Consider the following 20,461-nt stretch of genomic DNA (forward strand, 5'->3'; position numbering starts at 1 on the left):
GGGAGACATCTGTCCTCCCATCAGTCCCTGAGGCTGTGGGCGTTGTGTGTGGGGGAGGGGAATGGATGGGTTGGAGGAGAGAAATAGCTCATCCTGTCCCACAGGATGGCGTGTGGGGAGGTTTCAGTTGTCCTAGGGAAAAGACCTCATTTTCCTAGAGGAGCTCAGACTCAGTCCTGGATACACTTGTTGGGTGCTGAACGATGTTTCATGAACAAACGGAAAACTAGTATTTCCACTCTAGACAAGGACTTTTATTAAGGCTCTGGCAACTCCGCTGGACTGGCCTCCATCTCAGAACAGTCAGTCCTACTAGTTTCAGTTTGCCTACTGCTGTTTAAATCGGGCCATTGTATTATTTATCCAAGGCAGGAAGCGTGCGACTCTGGTGAAGACTGCTGGAGGAGTCCCGCTACTTCTTCCGTGGGAGACGACACCCTGGGCCACATTGTTACACACCAAGGGGCCTCCAGTGTCCCCCTGTAGGCAACCAGAAGAAGGGACACTAGGCTTCCTCACTCCTGCTTCCCCAAAGCCCGGCCCCCAGATAGGCAGTGTAGGTGGGCTCCTTCAGTTGCTGGGTGCGTGTGAGATGGAAAGGTGGTGGGGTGCAGAAGTGAAGCTTCTAGAACTTTAATTGCTTGTGTTTCAACCCTGGCTATAGTTACTATCTCCAGCTCAACTCAAGTAAAGTTACCTTTACCTTTTACATGAAAACACTGCATATGTATGCATTGTGTGTCTGCTGCTCCTCTCATTCCACCAGAGACTGGATTGATGGGAAAAAGCCCCCACCATACTCTGGTCAGGCCCCCAGACTGAGGCCGTAGGATGCAGGCTTTTCCCACTGCCCACTTCTGCCCAGGCCCCTCTGTTCTGGGCAGTGTTGGCAGATGCCGGTGGCCTTACCAGAAAGGTGATCTTCCTCTCCCTCTGGTCCCCCACACAAATCTGTCTTTGGCCATTGTAGACACCAAAGTGCTCCATGCACTCCTCATCACTCTGCACTCTCAGTCGCACTTCCTGGAGCCTGTGTGTTCTCCTGTGCAGGCTAACCAGGCCCCAGCCGGCCACAGTGCACGAGGCCCCAGGATTCAGCCTGACCCGTGTCTGAGGCAGGGCCACTGGCCTCACGAATCGATTCCGTCTGGCATTATTTTCCAGCTGGCATAAAGAGAACTGGCACTCAGGGACTGTCTGTGTAGCACTCACACCACACCCCCACAACCCCTTGGGACTCCGCCCCGGCTTCCTCCTCCATGGTCCCAGGGACAAAATGAAGTCCCCAAGCTGGGAGGGAGCCAGCTCAGTTGGAGAACCAGAGGGTCAGGCAGGTGATACCTGCAGTAACATGATGTCATTCAGATTGTTTTGCGGATCATATTGAGGATGGCGGATGGCTCTGAGCACAGACAGGCGCTGCTGGGTCCTTTCCTCCCTCCTGATGTTGTGGGCCCCCAGAATGACGCGAATACGGCTGCAAAAAAAATAGTGGCCTAGTGGTAGGTGTGATCCTTAGGCGCTAAGGTCCACCAGCTCTGCAGGGCGGGTAGACAGCCCAGGACATCAGGACTGTAGCTGAGGGAAGTGAGGGGACAGGAGGGCTCTGGGACTGAGCTCTCCGTATCTCTGCTTCTCCAAAGCCCTGAGCTGTGCATGATGGGGGACACAGTGACCTTAAGATTGGCTCCGCTACGATAAATTGAGAATAGCTTGTATTTTGAGCTCCAATGCATGCTTTCCATCTCCTCTTTTTGTCCTCATTTACACGGGCCTGTTCCCCGCCCCACAAGACATACCCAGTCTTTTCATACCTTCATTGCTAGAACTCTGCTTTCAGGTGTTTGCTCTCATGAATTTTATGGGCCTGTCTTACTGGTCACCTGGAAGTTCTTTAGTTTCTCACCTTCCATTGCAGCGAGCTGCTGTCATCACAAAGTCTTCTCGCACCAGGAACCCCCCACAAGTGCTCAGACCCCTTGGAGTTTGAATCAGAATATATGCCATATAAGGGTGGGAATGGGGCCTTGCCTCTTGGCCTCCGATGATTTCCCCTGGAAGAAAGTATTTAGCACTTACTTGTGCTGACTGAACCAGCAGTGAGGGCACCAGCTTGGCGTCTGCAGAAAGGCTAGAAGATGGGGGGCTGGAGAGGTGATGCAGGGGAAGGAGGATTTGGTGGTGACACTTGCGCTCTGTAGGGTACCAAATTATGAGCGAGGGCTCCAGGGTTCTGCAGGAAACACTGCTGACTCCCCACCCCAGACCTCGGGTCCCTCCCATGTGCCCAGAGAAAGGACAGCCCTTGCTCCAGGCAAGGCCCGCTTAAGACTCTCACAATGTGGAGAGATCTCTGCTCTCCAGGTCTGCAGCCTTCTGGAGTGGCTTCTCCCTGAAGTTCCCTCAGGGAGTGTCCCTGATCCCTCTGAGTCCAGCTCATGGCCAGCTCATGACCAGCATGGGGCTGGATTTTACGAATCTAGATGTGAGCTGATGGGGCTGTTATTGCTGGATCCTTGTCTCCTAGGTTGTGACACATGGGCTACAGAATGAATTCAGAGAGCACAGTTATAGAGCTTTTCCTACGCACGAGCAAAGGGCGATTCCAAGAGTTTCCTGTACACTAAGTAATTCGACTTTCACAGCAAGTTTGTGGTGTAGGTATTGCTATTATTCCTATTTTATAACTGGGAAATCTGAGGAACTGGGAATTCAAATATGTGCCCAATACACAGAGTTGGAGAGTGCGCAGGCAATGTGGCTCCAGAGAATATGGGTTGGAGATGAGCCTCTGAGGGTGGGGACGCTCACTTACCTGCCCCAGCCCTGGGGGGTAGGAGAAAGGCCACCAGGAGCAGGAGCAGCTGCATCTTCCTGGGAAAGCTCTGCAGTCTGTTGTTGCTGGTGATTTGTCGTGCCCGACTTTTAGCCTTGAGAGAGGAAGGAAGGGTGGGGTGGGGACTTGGGGGTTCACAGTCCCATTCTCCTGCTGTTTTGATGGGTTTCATCACCCTCGGCTGCCCAGGAGGTTTGCCCACCAACTGCCAGTGACCTGGGGGAAGCGAGCGTAATCTGTGCCGACACGGTAAATTCCATAGGTGCTGAGTCAGTGCTGGCAGCAGAAATGGGAACCAGGCCACAAGGAGAGGGGCTTTGGGCATGGTGTCTCAGAACCCCAAACACCCCGGTTTAATAAGATCCCAACAAGGCAAGAAAGCCGCTAGCTGCCTGCTTCCTCCATCTCCTATCCCTTTGGGGATGGAAACCTACCTGCCTTCACATTTTGGCCCCTGGCCACTCTGCTGCGACTCTGGCTGCTCCCAAGTCTTTCTAGAAATTGTCAAGGCAGATTGAGTAGCTCTTTCTCCTGAGTGGGTGGTGGGAGCTGCCAGAAAGAAAATGGAGGAACAAGGCTCTGCCACTGATGATAATTTTCTTAGGTCACTTGAGCCAGGAGAAACTGTCAGTGAAAGTTGTGACACAGTTGAAGACTTCTATTTGCCTGCTTCCTACTCAAGGTGAAGGCCTTTGTGTCCCAGAAGGTTCCATGCACACAGAAAAGGCCTAGTGACTTGACTTTGTTGAGAACTGTCAGAGCATGGCTGGAAAACATAAGATCCTCAGATCCTATTTTGTCCAGGATAGGAGGCCAATCAGCCAAAGCCCCTTTCTCTGCCCCGGGGTGGTAGCTGCTAAGAAAGAGGCACATCCTTGCCGTGCTACCTGTATACGTAAGTCCAAAGAAGTGGAAGCACGCATTTAATGTTGAGGGTAAGACCCGGCAGAGTACTGAAGACTAGCACAGTAGGTTGTAAGACAACTTAAACCTGCTTAGAAGCTTCTGTGGATGCTCAGAAAAACATGATAACCCAGTATAGTTTTTGCAAAAACTGTATCAGAATTGAAGTAATACAATTCCTAAACTTTTAAGGACTGCGATAGGCCTTTAAACTTTTAAAGATCATGAAAACCTCTCTTTATATAGAAATATACACAGGTTTTCACCTATTTGCAGAGCTGTAAAAAAATCTGTGCCCTTTCAACACATGCTCTATGATTGAAACCTCGTGAACTTTTTTTTCATACATCTGAAAAGCGATAGATAGAAAACGGAGAGAAAAAGAGAAAACAGTATAATAGCTTTATCAGTGCCATAACATTTGGGTATCTTTAACGGATTGTTACTTAAAGTTTTTCAACACTTAATTTTGTTTTTAAAATCATTAGTCTAATTTAAAAACAGAAGGCTAAATAACAGCCTGCACCTGTTAAAAAAGGGGAGTAAAACGTACACACGCAAAGACCTGAGTAGCGGTGTGGGGAGGTGAATTCACCAACGGGACCTAGGATTTCATGCCAACCTTCCCACTACAAGTAACCCAAACAAAGCTGTTTAAAATGTCTAAAAACCTTCAAAGCCTTGAAGAACGGCCAGTGCAGGAGTGATGATGAGTCAAAAACTAAAGGAGTAACGGGACTCCAGTTAGGTGGCTACTATTTTTCTGTGGAAATTGTGTGAACCTCCCAAATTTTAAGCTCTGGCTTAATGACCAGAAATAGGTAGGGAAGTGGAAATCAAAGCCCAAGACTCACCCAAGCAGGTGCAGTCAGAGCTCTTTTTCCCGGGAAGCTGGGCTTTGAAAATTCTATACCCTCAGTGCAACAAAGAACAGTAAGGGGCTAGTCTTTGCACGTAATTCATGAATGATCAGAATTCCTTGGACTTTTCACGGAATCTCCAACCTTGAATGTGCGTTGATGTGGTTATGGATGTGTCCAAAGTAGCTGGCAGAATGAAATGCAAATCTTATGGAAATTCGCTTTTTTCAAGATCCGAATCACACCTGAAACTTATTTTTCGAGTATAATGACCAGCATATAGTCAAATATAAACAAGGTCAACAAGCAACCAAAGAAATAAGACTCACGCTAAGAAACAATGGACACTAAGAACAGAGAAAGAACACTTAAATAATTGAGTTAAGGTTATTAGAGTAATCTAATACAGATTATAAAACAATTATGCTGAAATAAAAGCGAGCTTTCTAGGGGCTGCAGGGAACACGAAACCGAGAAAAAGTGACGTACCATTTGAAAAGGAATGAAATACGACCTCCAAAAGTGAACAGTAATTACCAAAATTAAAGTCGCAGTGGATAAAATTAGTAACAGGTTAGGAAAAGATGAAAAGAGAATTTTTAATGCAAAATAGCTTCGAAAAAGGTGTCAGGAATGGACCACAGAGAGGCATAAAGATAAAAACATAGAAAATAGTAGAATTAGAAGATGACCCCGTGTTTAACTGGAGTTCTGCAAGAAAGAGAATAGGAAAAGAAATGATGAGATAATGGCTGAGTTTTTTTTCAAAACTCCTGAAAAACTTCCAATTAAGGGTTAAAAAAGAGAAATAAAATCCAAGTAGATTAATAAAATGTAATTTGTACCTAAAAGTCAATGTCAGAAGGAAACGGCAGAGATCTTACGAAAGAGAGATTTGTAGAGAAAGCAAGATTACTTTCAAATGAACTGTGATAAAGGCTGCAACGATTCAAGGCTACTCAGGAAGAAACAACTTCACAGTCACTTGGGAAGATTTTAAAACGCATCTTATAAATCGATTAGTAGTGATACAGAAGTCGAATAAGGAATGAAAAATGACATATGGTATACCTTGCTCAACAAATGCAGATTACTCACTAACAAACATATATAGCGTATTTACAAACCATTTACCAAAGATTAAGCCATAGATTAGGTGTAAAAAATGTTTAGAGGATTAAAAAATGTCGCAGGCCTCTGTGAATTGACGCTGGAGATCATAACAGGAATACAGCAGAAATTCTCTATATTTTTAAAACTAAAGCAATAGACTGTCAAATAAATCAAAACCATAATGGAAATAAAATATAAGTTCAAAATGATTAATAACGGTGAATATAATTTATAGCAAAAGTTGGGCAATATATAGGTAAAGATGAAACTTGGTCATTTAACACTATACCTCCAATTAATTAATTTAAAGGCAAAGATAAAAGTTTTAGAACATCAGATAGAATTTTATTATAAACATAAAGTGGGAAAAATACTTAAAGCAAGGCATGAAAAGCACTACCCATTTAATAATTGTCAAGGAAAAATGGATAAATTAATCTATGTAAAAATTTAGCAATTCTAATTATTAAAGACACTTAAGATAGTAAAAAGTAAAGCCGTAGAGTGGGAGAAGATATTTGTAACAACTGCGAAAGGGTTTGTTTCTGGGAGATATATGTATATATATTTCAATATATCAGTATATACGCTATCTGATTAAGTTATAGGAAAGCCAATGATTGAAAATCTACCCGAAATTGACAAATCCTTGGAAAAATTACCTTAATGAAACATACTCAAGAAGTTTGAATTTCCCTGTAAAGATTAAATGAAGTGATCCATCAAGGACAGCCACAGGATCATCATGACTCTACAAAATATTTAAAGAATGCTGAACAATTTCTTCTGGAGAGTAGATGCTACCAGTTGTTTTCATGAGACTAGCAAAACCTCAATGACAAACCCAACGAAGACAATATGGGAAGGGAAGTTTGCAGGCCAGTATCACTTAAATATTGATGCAAACCAAACAATCCATAAGCAGGAAGATATCATATCATGACCAATTTAGGTTCATCCCAGGAATGGGTGGCTTTTCATTCGACACTCAATTGCTGTAGCACATCATATTGCCTGATGAAAGAAGAAACACTATGATTATTTGATTGAAGCCAAACCAAACCAAACGAAACCAAACCGAAAAGATTTGCTAAAATATACCCTTATTCATGAACGAATTCTTAGCAATCTGGGAATATAAAAGAATGTCCTTAATTTGTTCAAAGGTATCCACAAAAATGCCACGACAATCATTATACTTAATGGTGAAACTCTGAATGCCTTGTGTTTGAGAGGAAAACAATACAAAGACACCCGGATAGGTATAATCATCATTTCTCTTAACACTATGCTAGAGATTTTAGTGAGTGCATTTAGGCAGGGAATAGAAGCGAAAGATTATAAGGACAAGAACTGAAGCTATGATATATACATAGAGAATGCTAAGGAATCGACAGATAAATTATTACAAATAATAGGCTAGTTTAACAAATTTGCTAGACACAAAGTCAATATAAAAAATTATCATGTTTATATATAGAGAAATATTGTTAGAAATTTGAAAAATTTAATTATGTAACTGAAAAATGTTACCATGATAATTATCAAATAACAAAAAATAAATTTAAGGAGATGCACAGACTTATAAAATTGTATTGGAGACAATTCAGAAGACAAATATAGAGATATTCCATGTCCATGGATTTGAGGACAAATATTTTAAAACTGTCAATTCTCCCGAAAGTGCTGTATAGAGAAATTGCACCCACGAGGTATTTTAGAGAACTTAATTGATTCTAAATATATGTGGCAAAACAAATGTCCAGCAATAGCCATTCTCTTGAGGAATGAGAATAATATGAGACGTCTTGCTTTAGTGTGGTGTTGATGGCATGGAGACACAGTGTGGCATGGAGACACAGACTACTGGATCAGAAGCAGAGATTCCACGCATATTTGGACACTGACGCACATGTACGGAAACCCTTGATTTATGATGGAGGTTTCATGGCAGAGAGATAGGAAAAGAGTATTTTCCTTTTTTCTCCCCAATTAATGGTGCTAGGACAATAGGTGCCTTTTGGTGTCCCGTGGGGACACATGTATTCTATGTGGAAAAAGAAAACTTGACCTTTATCTCACACCGTATCCAGTAATCCATTTTTTAGGTGGAATATGGATCCAAGTGTTAATAAAGATTTAAAAATATAATGTAAGAATATCTTCATAAGAGATAAAGATGTTAAATACTATACATAAAAGCACTACTCGTAAAGAACAAAATGATGAATTTGATAGATTAACATTGAGAGAAAGAAAAGACGACTTGTAGAGGGGGCAAAGATGCTTGTAACACACATAACTAACGAAGGACTTATATTCGAATCATAGAAAGGACTTCTATAAATCACTATGAAGAAGATAACTCAAAAGGACAATGGGCAAAAGACTGGAACCAGCGTCACCTCAAAAGAGGAAATCCAAGTGGCCAATGAACATATGAAAAGGTGTTCCTCTCTGTTGCTAGAACCACCCATTTAAATCACAGTGAGATACCAGTTACGGTCACCAGGTGCGTCCTTTCCCCACTCCTAGGTAGATACGCTAGAGAAACATGTGCAAATTTCCATCAGAGACATGTCGAAGAAGGTCACAGCGGCATTATTAGTGATAACACCCAAATGGAAACAGTTGGAAGGTCCATGGCCAGCAGCACGGACAATCGAGTTGTGGCATATTCGTATAATGGACTATTGCACAGCAATAAAAATGAACGACTGTTGCCACATGCAGTTACACAGATGAGTCTCACAGACGTGATGCTGAGAGAAGAACCCCAAAAGAATACATGCAGTATGATTCTCTTTATATCAAGTTGGAAACTAGCAAAAATGAATCTATATTAGCTAGAAACGCATCCATAGGTGGTAAAAGTATGATGAAAGGCAGGAACTGGTTACCACAAAAGTCGCAGCGGCAGTTAATTCTGGGGTTGGAGAGCAGAGAGGGCATTTAGACCTGGTAGTGACATATGGTGGGGGTTCCTGGAATGTTGAGCATGCTCTATTTCTTGACATAGATTGTAGTGCATACATTCTAATTCTTTAACCGTACATTTATGTTTTGTGCACGTTTTACGTCTGTATATTTGCTACTGAAATTAAAAAAAAAAGTCTGTCAGGTGGTGGGAGTTAGAGAGAAAATTTGATGGAGAGGGGAAGATGTGAGAGTAGATAGAAGCATGTATGTTTTTAATGTCTTTATTTTAATAAAAATTGTGATATTCACTAATAAGACCGTGATATGTTTCACAATGTCCAAGCTGGTTACATCTACTTGGACTGTTTGATTACATTTCCGTCAGTTACAATGTTTTTCTCCTCTGGGATGTTGGGACATTAAAGTAGTGCGTTTCCCACCTCCTCCCTGGGCCCCACATGCCGCCACCAATGCACATCTTCTGGGCAGGCGGTTGCCAGCTGATGCTGGGTCACTTCCCTTCCCTCCCTTTGTGTCAGTCACCACTCCAGTTGCCGATAGCTGTGTTGGAGATCGTGTACTGCTTAGGCATCCCGGACATTCTCAGGGCTGCCTTCATAGGACTCTTAGAGGGACGTTTTGGCAGCTTCTCGGGAAGTGTCCACTGCTGAGCTTGTGATTGTCGTATGGAGTGTCAGTGCTGGGAGAAGGCTGTGCCAGCCCCGTGGACACAGTTTCTTGCCAAGAACTGGCCTGTGCTGTCCTCCTTGTGAGGAAGAGCGGTTGACAAAGGAAATTCAATGGGATTTGCATAAAATCTCCCCATCAGAGTAGTTATGGGGAAAGAAGGACCTGGACCCCCTGGATGTGGCAGAGAAAGATTTGACAAAATGTTCAAGGCCCTCAGTGTTCCGGGTCGAGGACTTTGCTTCTGAGACCGTGTCTCGGGGCACTGGGTCAGCGTGAGAAAGAGGTGGAGGTGGACATATTCCCTGAGACCCTCTTCCAAAAATGCTCTGACGATCCAAAGTCAACAATAGGGGAGGTAATATAAATCATGATATATTCATGGGATGCAATGCTATCCAGCTATGAGAAAGCATCATGATTTAGAGGACTGCTTGGAGTGGCACGGAGCAGTTTGTATCATGTACTATTAAGTGGAAAATGTAGAATGTAAAATGGTGTACACACGTCGATACTAATCCTGTTAAAAAAGGGCAACAACCAGAACAACTATTTTATGTGACTCTCATTTTCCCCTTTATGTTGTCCAATTTTTTAAATAATGGAAATGTATGAGTTTAATGGGCAGAAAAATATTTAGGGCTCGTGATCCTTGTAAACAGCAAACACTATTAAGTGTCGTGGTCGAGCAGAGGTAGCAGTTTGGCAAAACTATTTCCTCTTCTTCCAGGGGACATAGATGAACTATGTTATCCAGTGTCACTTAAGGTCAGGTGTGGCTGAGTGACTGTTGTAGCGAATGGGATGTAAGTGGATATGACCTAGGTGTCTTCCAGACCCGTCGCATAACACTCTCATGCCTGACCATCTGGGTTCTTCGCCTCCCAGGGTTTGATGCAGGTGAACCCGGAGAACTTGGAAGCCAGTTTATGGAAATGAGCCTTGGTCTCTTAATATGGGCTGACCATGTAATTTATTGCCCAAACCGGACACTTGAGAGTAAAAGGGGGCACTTAATTGCCATGAAAATTCATTTTGGGCTGTGTGTGAGTAAGAAATAGACTGCTACTGTATGAGTCGCTGAATCATTAAAGTTTATGTGTTAGAATTGTTTGGGTTGGAGTTCCGGTCAAGATGGCAGAGAAGGTAATCACCGTGCTCATCTCCTTCTATGAGTACATCAGAATTACAACTAAATCATCAAACAGTCAATCAGGAGAACCATGTGAAGACTAGCTGTACAGATGTCCTATAACTAAGGATACAAATAAGTCTGCATGTGGAGACAGATATGAAGGGCGGAGTTGCAAAACAGGACGGCCCTATACCCACGTGAGGTGGTTGTAATCTGGAGGTTCATCTCAGAGGCAGATGTCCTTCTTGAGGAGTGAGGGGTTCCAGACCCACACTGGCTCCCTGGTCCAGAGCACCAGTGCCGGGAAGAGGATCCCCCACAACATTTGGCTATGAAAATCAGCAGGGATTTCAACCATCCAGGAGAAATGAAAGGCTGCTAGAAACCCTTGTGTTCTCTAAAGGGCAGTACACAGCCTCAGTCGCTCACTCACACACTCACCTTGTGCTGTCGCGAAGAGACAGTGGTTCGGAAGGTGCCAGAGACATACAAGGAGAAACTGAGTTCTGTGGCTTCAGAGCGAGAGCTAGAATGACAGCCGCCATTGTCCCTGTCTTGATCTTTCCTCCCACAGGCCAGTAGGCAGGCACCATCTTTCCTCTGTTGAGCCCTCCACCACATGACAAAATCTGAACCTGCATTAGCCTGGTGAACACCACTCACCCCAACTTGATGACTCTCTGAAACCCTATCCCACCCAAGCGAGAGGCACTTTAGCTGGCAGGCAGCCAACTTGGTCTGTGCTGCAGCCTTTCTTAGATCTAACTCTCAAAGGTCTGCAGGCAGTGGCTGGTCTCGATGTGTCTTGTTCCCCTTGCTGAGTGGCTCCAGGCTCAGCACTGGCACCAAATCTGAATCTGTATTAACTTGGTGAACACCAATCTCCCCACCTTGGTGACTCCCTGAGACCCTGCCTCACCCAAGTTGAGTAGTGCTGGAGGCTTTTTTAGTGGCTGAGCCTTACTGGTTGTGGCAGGTGACGGCAGGCCTCACGGAGCACTGTGTCTTTGCTGGGCTGCTCCAGGTCAGGAACAGCTGGACTTGGTTCTCAGCATGGCCTCTTCCACACACCTCCAGGTCCAGTACAGGCAGTCACCAACCTTGGATTGTTTTGTAGCTCCTGCTGGGTAGCCCTGTGATGGAAACAGGCAGCAGCTGCCCTTGGCCTACAGCAGAGCTCCTTCCAAGGGGCCTCAGAACCAACGCACCCAGCGGCCAGCTTTGGCTCCCAATAGAGCACCACCCAGTTAGCTCCAGAAGTGGCACAGACAGGCACCAGACCCACTGGGGGGAATCCTGCTCCATGGGGTCAGCACCTGCCCAGCAACCCATATGCTATGGGCGTGGCCAATCCTTAGAGCCAATCAGCCTGAGGGGCATTCCCACTCACTGATATGCCAACAGCAATCAAGGCTCTACTACACCAGGAGGGTGCACACACATAAGCTGATCATGTAATTTATTGTCCAAATTAATATCCGGTCACTCCTGGAGCACACAGTGCACGTGATCAGGGAGACTGCGAGCCTGGGCCATACAGGACTCCTGCCAAGACTGGGAAACCTAGCAGATCAACATAATACATAGAAACAAACACAGAGAAGACACCAAAATGAGGAGAAAAATATATTCCAAATGAAAGAACAGGAGAAAACTCCAGAAAAAGAACTAAATGAAATGGAGGCAAGCAAACTACCAGATACAGAGTTCAAACCACTGGTTATAAGGATGCTCAAGGAACTTAGTGAGAACTGCAATGAAGAAATAATAGGCATAAGGAAGCATAGAAACCAGAAAAAAAGAATACAATAACTGAAATAAGGAATACACTAGAAACAATCGACAGCAGATTCGATGAAGCAGAGGACTGAATTAGTGATTTGGAAGACAAGGTAGCAGAAAACACCCAAATCAGAACAACAAAAAGAAAAAAGGGAATTTAAAAAATGAGGATAGTTTGAGGGATATCTGGGACAACATCAAGTGTAATAGCATTCTCATTACAAGGGTACCAGAAAGAGAAGAGAGAAAGCAAGGGATTGAGAATCTGTTGAAGAAATGACTGAAAACTTCCCCAACTTGGCAAAAGAAATAGACATACAAGTCCAGGAAGCACAGAGAGTCCCTAACAAGATAAACCCAAAGAGGTTCACACCAAGACATATCACAATTCCAACAGCCAAGTTTGAAGACAGAGAATCTTAAAAGTAGCAAGAGAAAGGCAGTTAGTTACCTACAAGAGAGCTCCCGTAAGATTGTCAGCTGATTTCTCAACAGAAACTTTGCAGGTCAGAAGGAACTGGTATGAAATATTCAAAGTGATGAAAAGCAAGGACCTACCACCAAGACTACTCTATTCAGTAAGGCTATTATTTAAAATTGAAGGAGAGATAAAGAGCTTCCCAGACAAGAAAAAGCTAAAGGAGTTTATTACCATCAAACTAGTATTACAAGAAGTGTTAGAGAGACTCTTTAAGAAGAAGGGGGAAAAAATGAACATAAATGAATAATAAAATGTCAACAACTACGTACCTATCAATAATCACTTTAAATGTAAAAGGTTAAATGCTCCAATCAAGAGACATAGGGTAGCTGAATGGATAAGAAAACAGGATCCATATGTATGCTTCCTACAAGAGACCCACTTCAGATCAAAAGACACACACAGACTGAAAGTAAAGGGACGGAAAAAGATAATTCATGTAAATGAAAATAGAAAAAAAAGCTGGGGTAGCAATACTATACCAGTCAAATAGACTTTAAAACAAAAGCTATAAGAGATAAAGAAGGACATTTCATAATGATAAAGGGATCTATTCAACAAGAGGATATAACCCTAGTAAACATTTATGCACCCGACATAGGTGTGCTTAAATATATAAAACAAATATTGACGGGAATAAAGGGAGAGATCAACAGTAATACAGTCAAGAGTAGTGGCCTTTAACACCCATTGACATCAATGAATAGATTCTTCCAGATAGAAAATCAACAAGGAAACAGCAGCCTTAAATGACTTATTAGACAAGATGGATTTAACTGATAATTGATATTTTTAGAGCATTTCACCCAAAGCAACAGAATACACATTTTTTTCAAGTGCACGTGGAACAATTTCCAAGATAGACTACACTTTAGGCCATAAAACAAGTCTCAATATATTTAAGAAAATTGAAATCATATCAAGCATCTTCTCTGACCACAAAAGAAAATATAACTGTCTTCAGGGAGGGACCCTCGTAAGCTCAATAGAGTGCAGACGGCAGCAGCCACTTTACTGAATGGCCCAAGCATCACAATCTCTTTATTTCCCCAAACCTTATAAGGTGGCCTTATTAGGAAGGTTATGATCTCTAGGGAGATGATGTTGTATCCAGGCCATTGAGAAATTAGTTCTGTGACAGCTCTTTTGCTAATAGGCCTGCAATGAAAGAGATATGTCTGTGAAAACAATCAACCGATAAGCAGTTTATTTTCCATGTGCAGTAGATTATGCATTCATATGCTAGTTGTTGGAAAATGAGACTCCAAGAATTTTCAGAGGGAGGGGGAGGAGGGATGGGTGGAAAATGGGAAGGGGATTAAGAAGTACAAACTTCCAGTTATAAAATAAGTCATGGGGATGTAACATACAGCATAGAGAATATAGTCAATAATATGGTAATAACCATGTCTGGTGACAGATGTTTTCTAGACTAAATGTGGTGATCACTTTGCAAGGTATGTATATGTTGAATCACTATGTTGTACAGCTGAAACAAATACAATATTGTACGTCAACTATAATTAAAAACAAATTAAAAAAAAGATTATTTAAAACCTGAATATCTCATTAAACGTTTGAGAAATGCAAACAAACAAACAAAAAGAATCGTCAGGGTTATCTTAACCAGCATGTGTACCAAATTACTTAAGCTTACCTTTTACTTACATGGAGTGTTTTTTAAAATAAAATCATTTTTATAATGATACAATTTTAAATATTAAATAAGTTAAAATAGAAGAAAACATTAGCCTTAATCCCATCACCTAAGTGACCTCTGTTAAAAGATGTATTTCCATCCAGGATTTTTCTCTCTATATTTTTATATAGATGTGATTACAATATATTTAGTTTTGAATCCTATAATTTAAATCACTGAACATAAAACTTTGCCTCATTTTATTAATATCTACTAGCGAATACCATTTCAGTATTTCATTTATATTTAAAAGATAGGCCTTTAAGTTGTCTAAATAGTACATAAAAGTTGTAGAAAAATGAAGAAAATGGATATATAGGAAGAAGAAAAATAGGTATAAAAGTAGAAATTGGATTGATGTATACAGTCATGAGCCTTATAACATTTTGGTCAACAACAGTGATGGTCACATAAGATTATAATGGAGCTGAAAAATTCCTATCGCCTAGTGACGTCATTGCTTAATGCATTACTCACATGTTTGTGGTGATGCTGGTGTAAACAAACCTGCAACACTGCCAGTTGTATGAAAGTATAGCACATATTATTCACAATGTGTAATACTTGATAATGATAATAAACGACAGTGTTACTGGTTAACGTATTTACTATACTATACTTTTATCCTTGTTTTAGAGTGTGCTATTTCTATTTATGAAAAAAATTGCTGTGAGACAGTACACGTGTTACGCAGGCAGCACGTCTTGTGTTTACCGGATCTTTTGAGTGCATCATTTTCTCTTGTGGTTGATTCATTCTTGTGTTGTTTTGTACAGTATCATGTCGTGCAGGCTTATGGCCTAGGAGCAATAGGCTATACCATATAGTCTAGGTGTGACCATTGAGGTTTGTTTAAGTACACTCTATGATGTTTGCACAACTGATACTAATGCTTAATCACCTGATGACCCATTTCTCAGAACGTATCCCCGTAGTTAAATGGTGCATGACTGTATTCTGTTCTCTAACCTGCTTTTGACTTCAGCATACCTGGTGAACATTCTTCCATGGGGCAAAATGTAATTCATTTCATAACGTTAACGGTTCCTTAGTGTTCAATAGTACGTAGCATTTTAAAAACTAATCCCCACATTTGTGCTAGACGTAGTGATTGTTTTTAAGATTTAAGTTGTGTAACAAATATTTAAGAAATAACTTTGTTCAAATTTCTCAGTGTGGTTGATGGCTAGGTAAAAGACTACTTTTTCCCTCTATTTTTAAAAGACGTTTCTGTACAAGGTATGAAACACCATTTTCTCAATGTCTGTACTGAATCTGAGTGTTACTATTTTTGTAAATTCTTCCTATTCAGATAAGAAAAAATTATGACTATTTCCATTTGTGTTGATCAGTTAGTGAGCATTTTTCCAAATGTTTATTAGATTTTCCTGAAAACTCGTGTATTAATGTTCTTAGCTTAGTTTTCTTTCTTTCGATTCCTTACCCTAGATTTCTGGAGCTGTGGATACGTAGGTGTGAATGGCTTGTGTAATACATAAGTGATATGTCATACTTGACCATTTCTCTATTTTGAACATTGATATGATTTCAGTTTGGGGTCTATTATTAAATAATGATGTGATGAACATTTTTATGAATAACCCCCTGCTCCTGCACACGTACGCATGCACCTATGCACACACACACGCACACACGCACACACACATTTTTGGCCTGACACAGGATAAAAGTCCTAGAAATAAAAATCACTAGATCAAAGAGAGAAATCAATGTGAATGTCCTTAGAAATAATGTTAAGGAAACATGTACCGTCGAGAGCAGCCCGATCTTCATGATGCTGCGGTCACTATAAGTAATGGTTTTTCTTCCTAATGTATGTCATGTTGTGTGAAGTGCTCCTGTCAGGTGTAAAGGGGAAGACTGGTCCATCAGGTGCTGTCCTTCGAGGCCACACACCCTCATCCCTGGTGGCAGATGTCCTTGGCCATTCTGCTGCTGGCTCTGGCCTGCATGTTCCGTGAGCTCCTAGTGGCTGACCCAACTCCCGGGTCTCCATTTCTTTTGTGTGATGGCTTCTCCTAAGATCATCATGTAGTGTTACTGCTGTAACCTGAAGTCGTCCTTTGTCTCGTTCACGTTCTACCGTTCACCTGCTCCTCTCCGCACATGCATTCAGCTCTTCTCTCACCTGTGCTTCCGCCAGGGCCGGGAACCCCAGGAAAGACTTGGCAGATGGATGTAGGGACAGTCTTGAGTGAAATTTTTATTTGCTCTTTACCCTATGTTTAAATGTGCTGGATTTTGCTTCTCGTATCCATGCGATTTATTTGTTGTTGTTATTATTATTATTTGTTTATTTATTTGTGCGTGTGTGTGGAATTGCTTCCCTTTCGATGAAGGTTCTACCTGAATCATTGTTCAGCTCTTGTGAGTTGTTGGTTGTATCTGTCACATCTAACTCACTGGTGGCGCCGTTTGAAGGATAAGGGACTCTAAAATAATGGGGTCTGGGTGACAATGGGGTCTTGCAGTTGGAATGTGACCCTTGGTGGGTTGTGGACTGAGGCTTATTCCTTCTCATGTAATATAAGTAAAGATAAGGCTGCCCTGGTTGCCTCCTCCCTCCTCCCTCACCTCTGGGCATAGACTTCACTGAGCATAGATTGCAAACCTCAGGACTTGCTGGTCTCCAAGTCTCTTCCCATTTCAGTCTGCCATGGGATGACTGATCCCTCTTTCCCCAGCCAGGGGAAATCACTACAGACTGGATTTGTGGACCTAAGCCGTCCAAGCTTTTAGGCTGAGGCATGAAGATATGGCCACTCTCATACTCCAAGTTCCTCTCTCTCAGGACCTGTCTAGATAAATGCTGGAAACCTGACCTCGAAGCTGATCTTCATTTTCTTTGTGTCTCCTACACAAATCTGTAGTAGCCGGGAAAGCAGCATTCAAACTCAGGGTCCTCCTGCATGGTCAGCTCCACCTACTGCAGGGTTTTGCTGACATGCTCATCGTGACCCGGCCCAGCTGGCCACATCGCACTACTATCCTGGGCAGCAGTGGGGCTTCATAGCTTTAGTCTATGTGGAATTTTTCAATTGCTGATGGAAAAGGGGTAAGAGAGCCCAAGTCAGTAAGTGGCCTCTGGGCCTGGACACCATGGTGGGGTTGCTCTGTCTTCCCTTTCTTCTGAGCTATTGGGACTAGTCAGGTGGCCAGGTCTCAGTGTGAGTAGAAACATGAGGACCCAGGAGAGCAAGAGCGGCAGGACTTTTCCTTACCCGCAGTAAGATGATGCCATTGGAGAAGTTCTTTGGTCCTGTGCTAGTGCACCTGAAGGTCAGCAAGATGGGACCTTCAGTGGCATGATGTCATTACCCTTTGAATTTAATTATAATCCTTGTGAGGGGAGGATTTGAGCCCAGAAATGACCTGCTGTCTGCTTTCTTTCTTCTTTTTTTTAATGATATTGTTGGCCCCCAGGGTGACACTAATTTTGCTGGTCCAGCGTCCAGAGAACCCTGTTTTCCTCACAGAGGTACTTGAGGGCTGTTAATTTTGGAAGACAAAGTTTCAAGGAATAATTCTACTTAGAAGACAAGCAATCGGCCTGACAGTTTAGGTGACTTTGTTGTTTTATGATTTAATATGGATACGAGACTTCTGAAATCTTATCTTCAACTGAACATAATGTTTACATTGCTTCAGCATCTGTTGGACAATCATTATCCAGAAGGTGGAAAGTGTGAAGTGTTTTTTCATTTTCATTCTCTGCCCCAAGTGTGACTGTTCCTTATAGAGGTTGACATTGCCTTCTTACCCTTAATGATTTATGCTCCCTCCCCACCCTCAATTTGGAAACCACAAATATGTTCAGCAATATTGTAGTGGCTTATTAAATAAATGTCAACAAGTTGGGTTATTAAGTACCTATTACATAAGTGTTGGAAGCATAGAAAGTCAAAGATGAGAGAATATAACTTTAACCCAAAGCAAGTGTTTATCATTTGAGCGCATATTGTCATATAGACCCAAGAGAGTGCTCACGATTTCTGTAGCTGATTTCTTGTACATTTGACAGAGCTGTCACATTTTTCTGATAGATCATTTTCTTCTGAGCTACTGGGACACTACCTACCTTGGGCTACATTTTCACCCCACACATGGCTCAGCTTTCCCTTGTCTCAGGGTTCTCCATGGATCCAGACAGTATTCGAAGGCAATTGCCTCTCTCTGCTCTCCTTCTGTCCCACCTCTGCCCCATCTCTCCCGACCCACACCTAGCTGATCATGACTCTGCTGCTCTGAGTCATGGGCAGAAGGCACCTCTGCCTGGGCTTGGCCATGGTGCCAGGAGAGAAGCTTGGCTGCTCTTGCGAGGTTGTGATTTGTTATTTGTAAGTCACAATTTGTTATTGCTTTCAGTGTCATGTTCACGGGAAGGAAATGCTAGGATGGAACTACTTCTGGAGTCTGTGGCATTAGCCAGATGTGGTGCCTCTTCTCTTCGACCCAGAAACCTGAATGCTCAAAAGGGAAATGTAGCTCCAACGATGCAGGAGATGGGCAGAGGAGGCTGCTGCCCATTTCTTTTAGGTAACATCTACTATTGTTAGAGATCTGTTCCTTTTTTTTTTTTTTTTTAAATCACAGGAGATGTTTAAGAAATTACTTTTGAAATTGTGGTTAAATATACATAACATAAAATTTCCTTATTAACTATTTTAAGTGTACAATTTGGCAGCATTAAGTACATTTCCATTGTTTTGCAACCATCACCAATGCTGCTTATGTTTTCACTGCATCCACCACTCTCCTCAGGACCGTGAGTTTTATAGAAAGCGCAGAAGAGAATGTGTCCCATCTGAACACATTCAGGAAGAGGTAGGTGGAACCTCAGCTTCATCCTGGTGATGGAGGTCAGAGGATGAATTCAGGAGTCTTGTGGGAGGTGGTGGTGAGATTGTCTCTGGGATGGTCATGGAAGGAATTATGTTCTGGCGGTAAGTACTGTGAGGTCTGTAGAAACCTTTCCAGCTGGGCAACTGAGGCAGAGAGCCGCCTTGGCGGTGCTGACTGGCAGGGAAAGACATGGACATGAGATGGCTCTGCCTTGGATGCTTTCCGGGGACTGAGTCCTGAGACTGGGCGGTGGTCTGGAACTCTAAGTACATGTCACAGGGAGGAAGGGCTGGATGTGGGCTCTTGCACCCTCTCTCCTCCCCCGCCCCACCATCAAGTATTCTTTCATTTGTGAATGCAAACATTTACTAATGAGACTTATCTTCCAGAACATGCAAGTAGTAGATAATTCCTGTGGGCAAGTGGCAGTAAATATAGAGAGAACGACTAAGTATTGTCAAAGATGCATTTTTGATTAAAATTTTGTTGAAAATGGCTTAGACTGATTGTTAGACAAATGACTTTCCGAAAGAAATACCCATAAAATAATGATCAAACTTACCAATGCATTTCTGTATATAGCCAGTTGGATTTGATATGTGTTCAGTGATTAATCCATTTAGAGCATGGAAATTGCAAAAGTGCAGATGATCAATGTCACACTGCAAGGAATCATTTAAAGGACATGGAAGAACATCCATGTTAAGAAGGTGCTTAGAACAGGATTTAAAAATATGTGACCTTGGTAATCTTTTATTTGAATACAACATTGATGTAGACAGTCATGGGCTAATCTTTAGGGTAGGAGTGATATTAATTTAGTCAACATTTTGGGTGGAGTTTTGTATAACTTTCGAGTATCAAAACAGGAAGCAGACACTTGTCACACTGAAAATGTGGACATTGGTTTAGAGTAGAGGATATTGGTCAATAGAAGTTTAGGTTGTATGAGGATTTGAGAGAAGGACTCTGATTATAAATGAACACTTGTGTTGCTTCCATCTCTTGGCCGTTGTGAATAGTGCTGCTGTGAACATTGATGTTCATTAACTAGTTTTAAGCAAGCAGATCTTTTCTTTCTTCTAGGACTTGTGTGGTTTAATTATTTCCATTTAGCTCTCTGATCTCTTTGAGAGTTATTGTGGATTATGGTGTGAAGAGCAGATCCATTTTATCTCCCCCT

General features: G+C 42.3%; 1 protein-coding gene across 1 annotated transcript; it reads right to left on the reverse strand.

Moving 5' to 3' along the window:
• Positions 1-699: 699 nt before the first annotated feature.
• LOC120608593 (cathepsin G-like) lies at positions 700-2,880 on the reverse strand. Its single transcript, XM_039870525.1, has 4 exons — positions 2,816-2,880; positions 1,907-2,054; positions 1,342-1,477; positions 700-1,164 (listed from the first exon to the last, which is right to left on the reverse strand). The coding sequence occupies exons 1-4, from the start codon at positions 2,868-2,870 to the stop codon at positions 700-702; spliced, it is 804 nt and encodes a 267-aa protein (XP_039726459.1). The 5' UTR covers positions 2,871-2,880.
• Positions 2,881-20,461: the final 17,581 nt, after the last annotated feature.

The sequence above is a fragment of the Pteropus medius genome, unplaced genomic scaffold, assembly GCF_902729225.1.
Source record: "Pteropus medius unplaced genomic scaffold, Ma_sr-lr_union100, whole genome shotgun sequence".
Lineage (NCBI taxonomy): Eukaryota > Metazoa > Chordata > Mammalia > Chiroptera > Pteropodidae > Pteropus > Pteropus medius.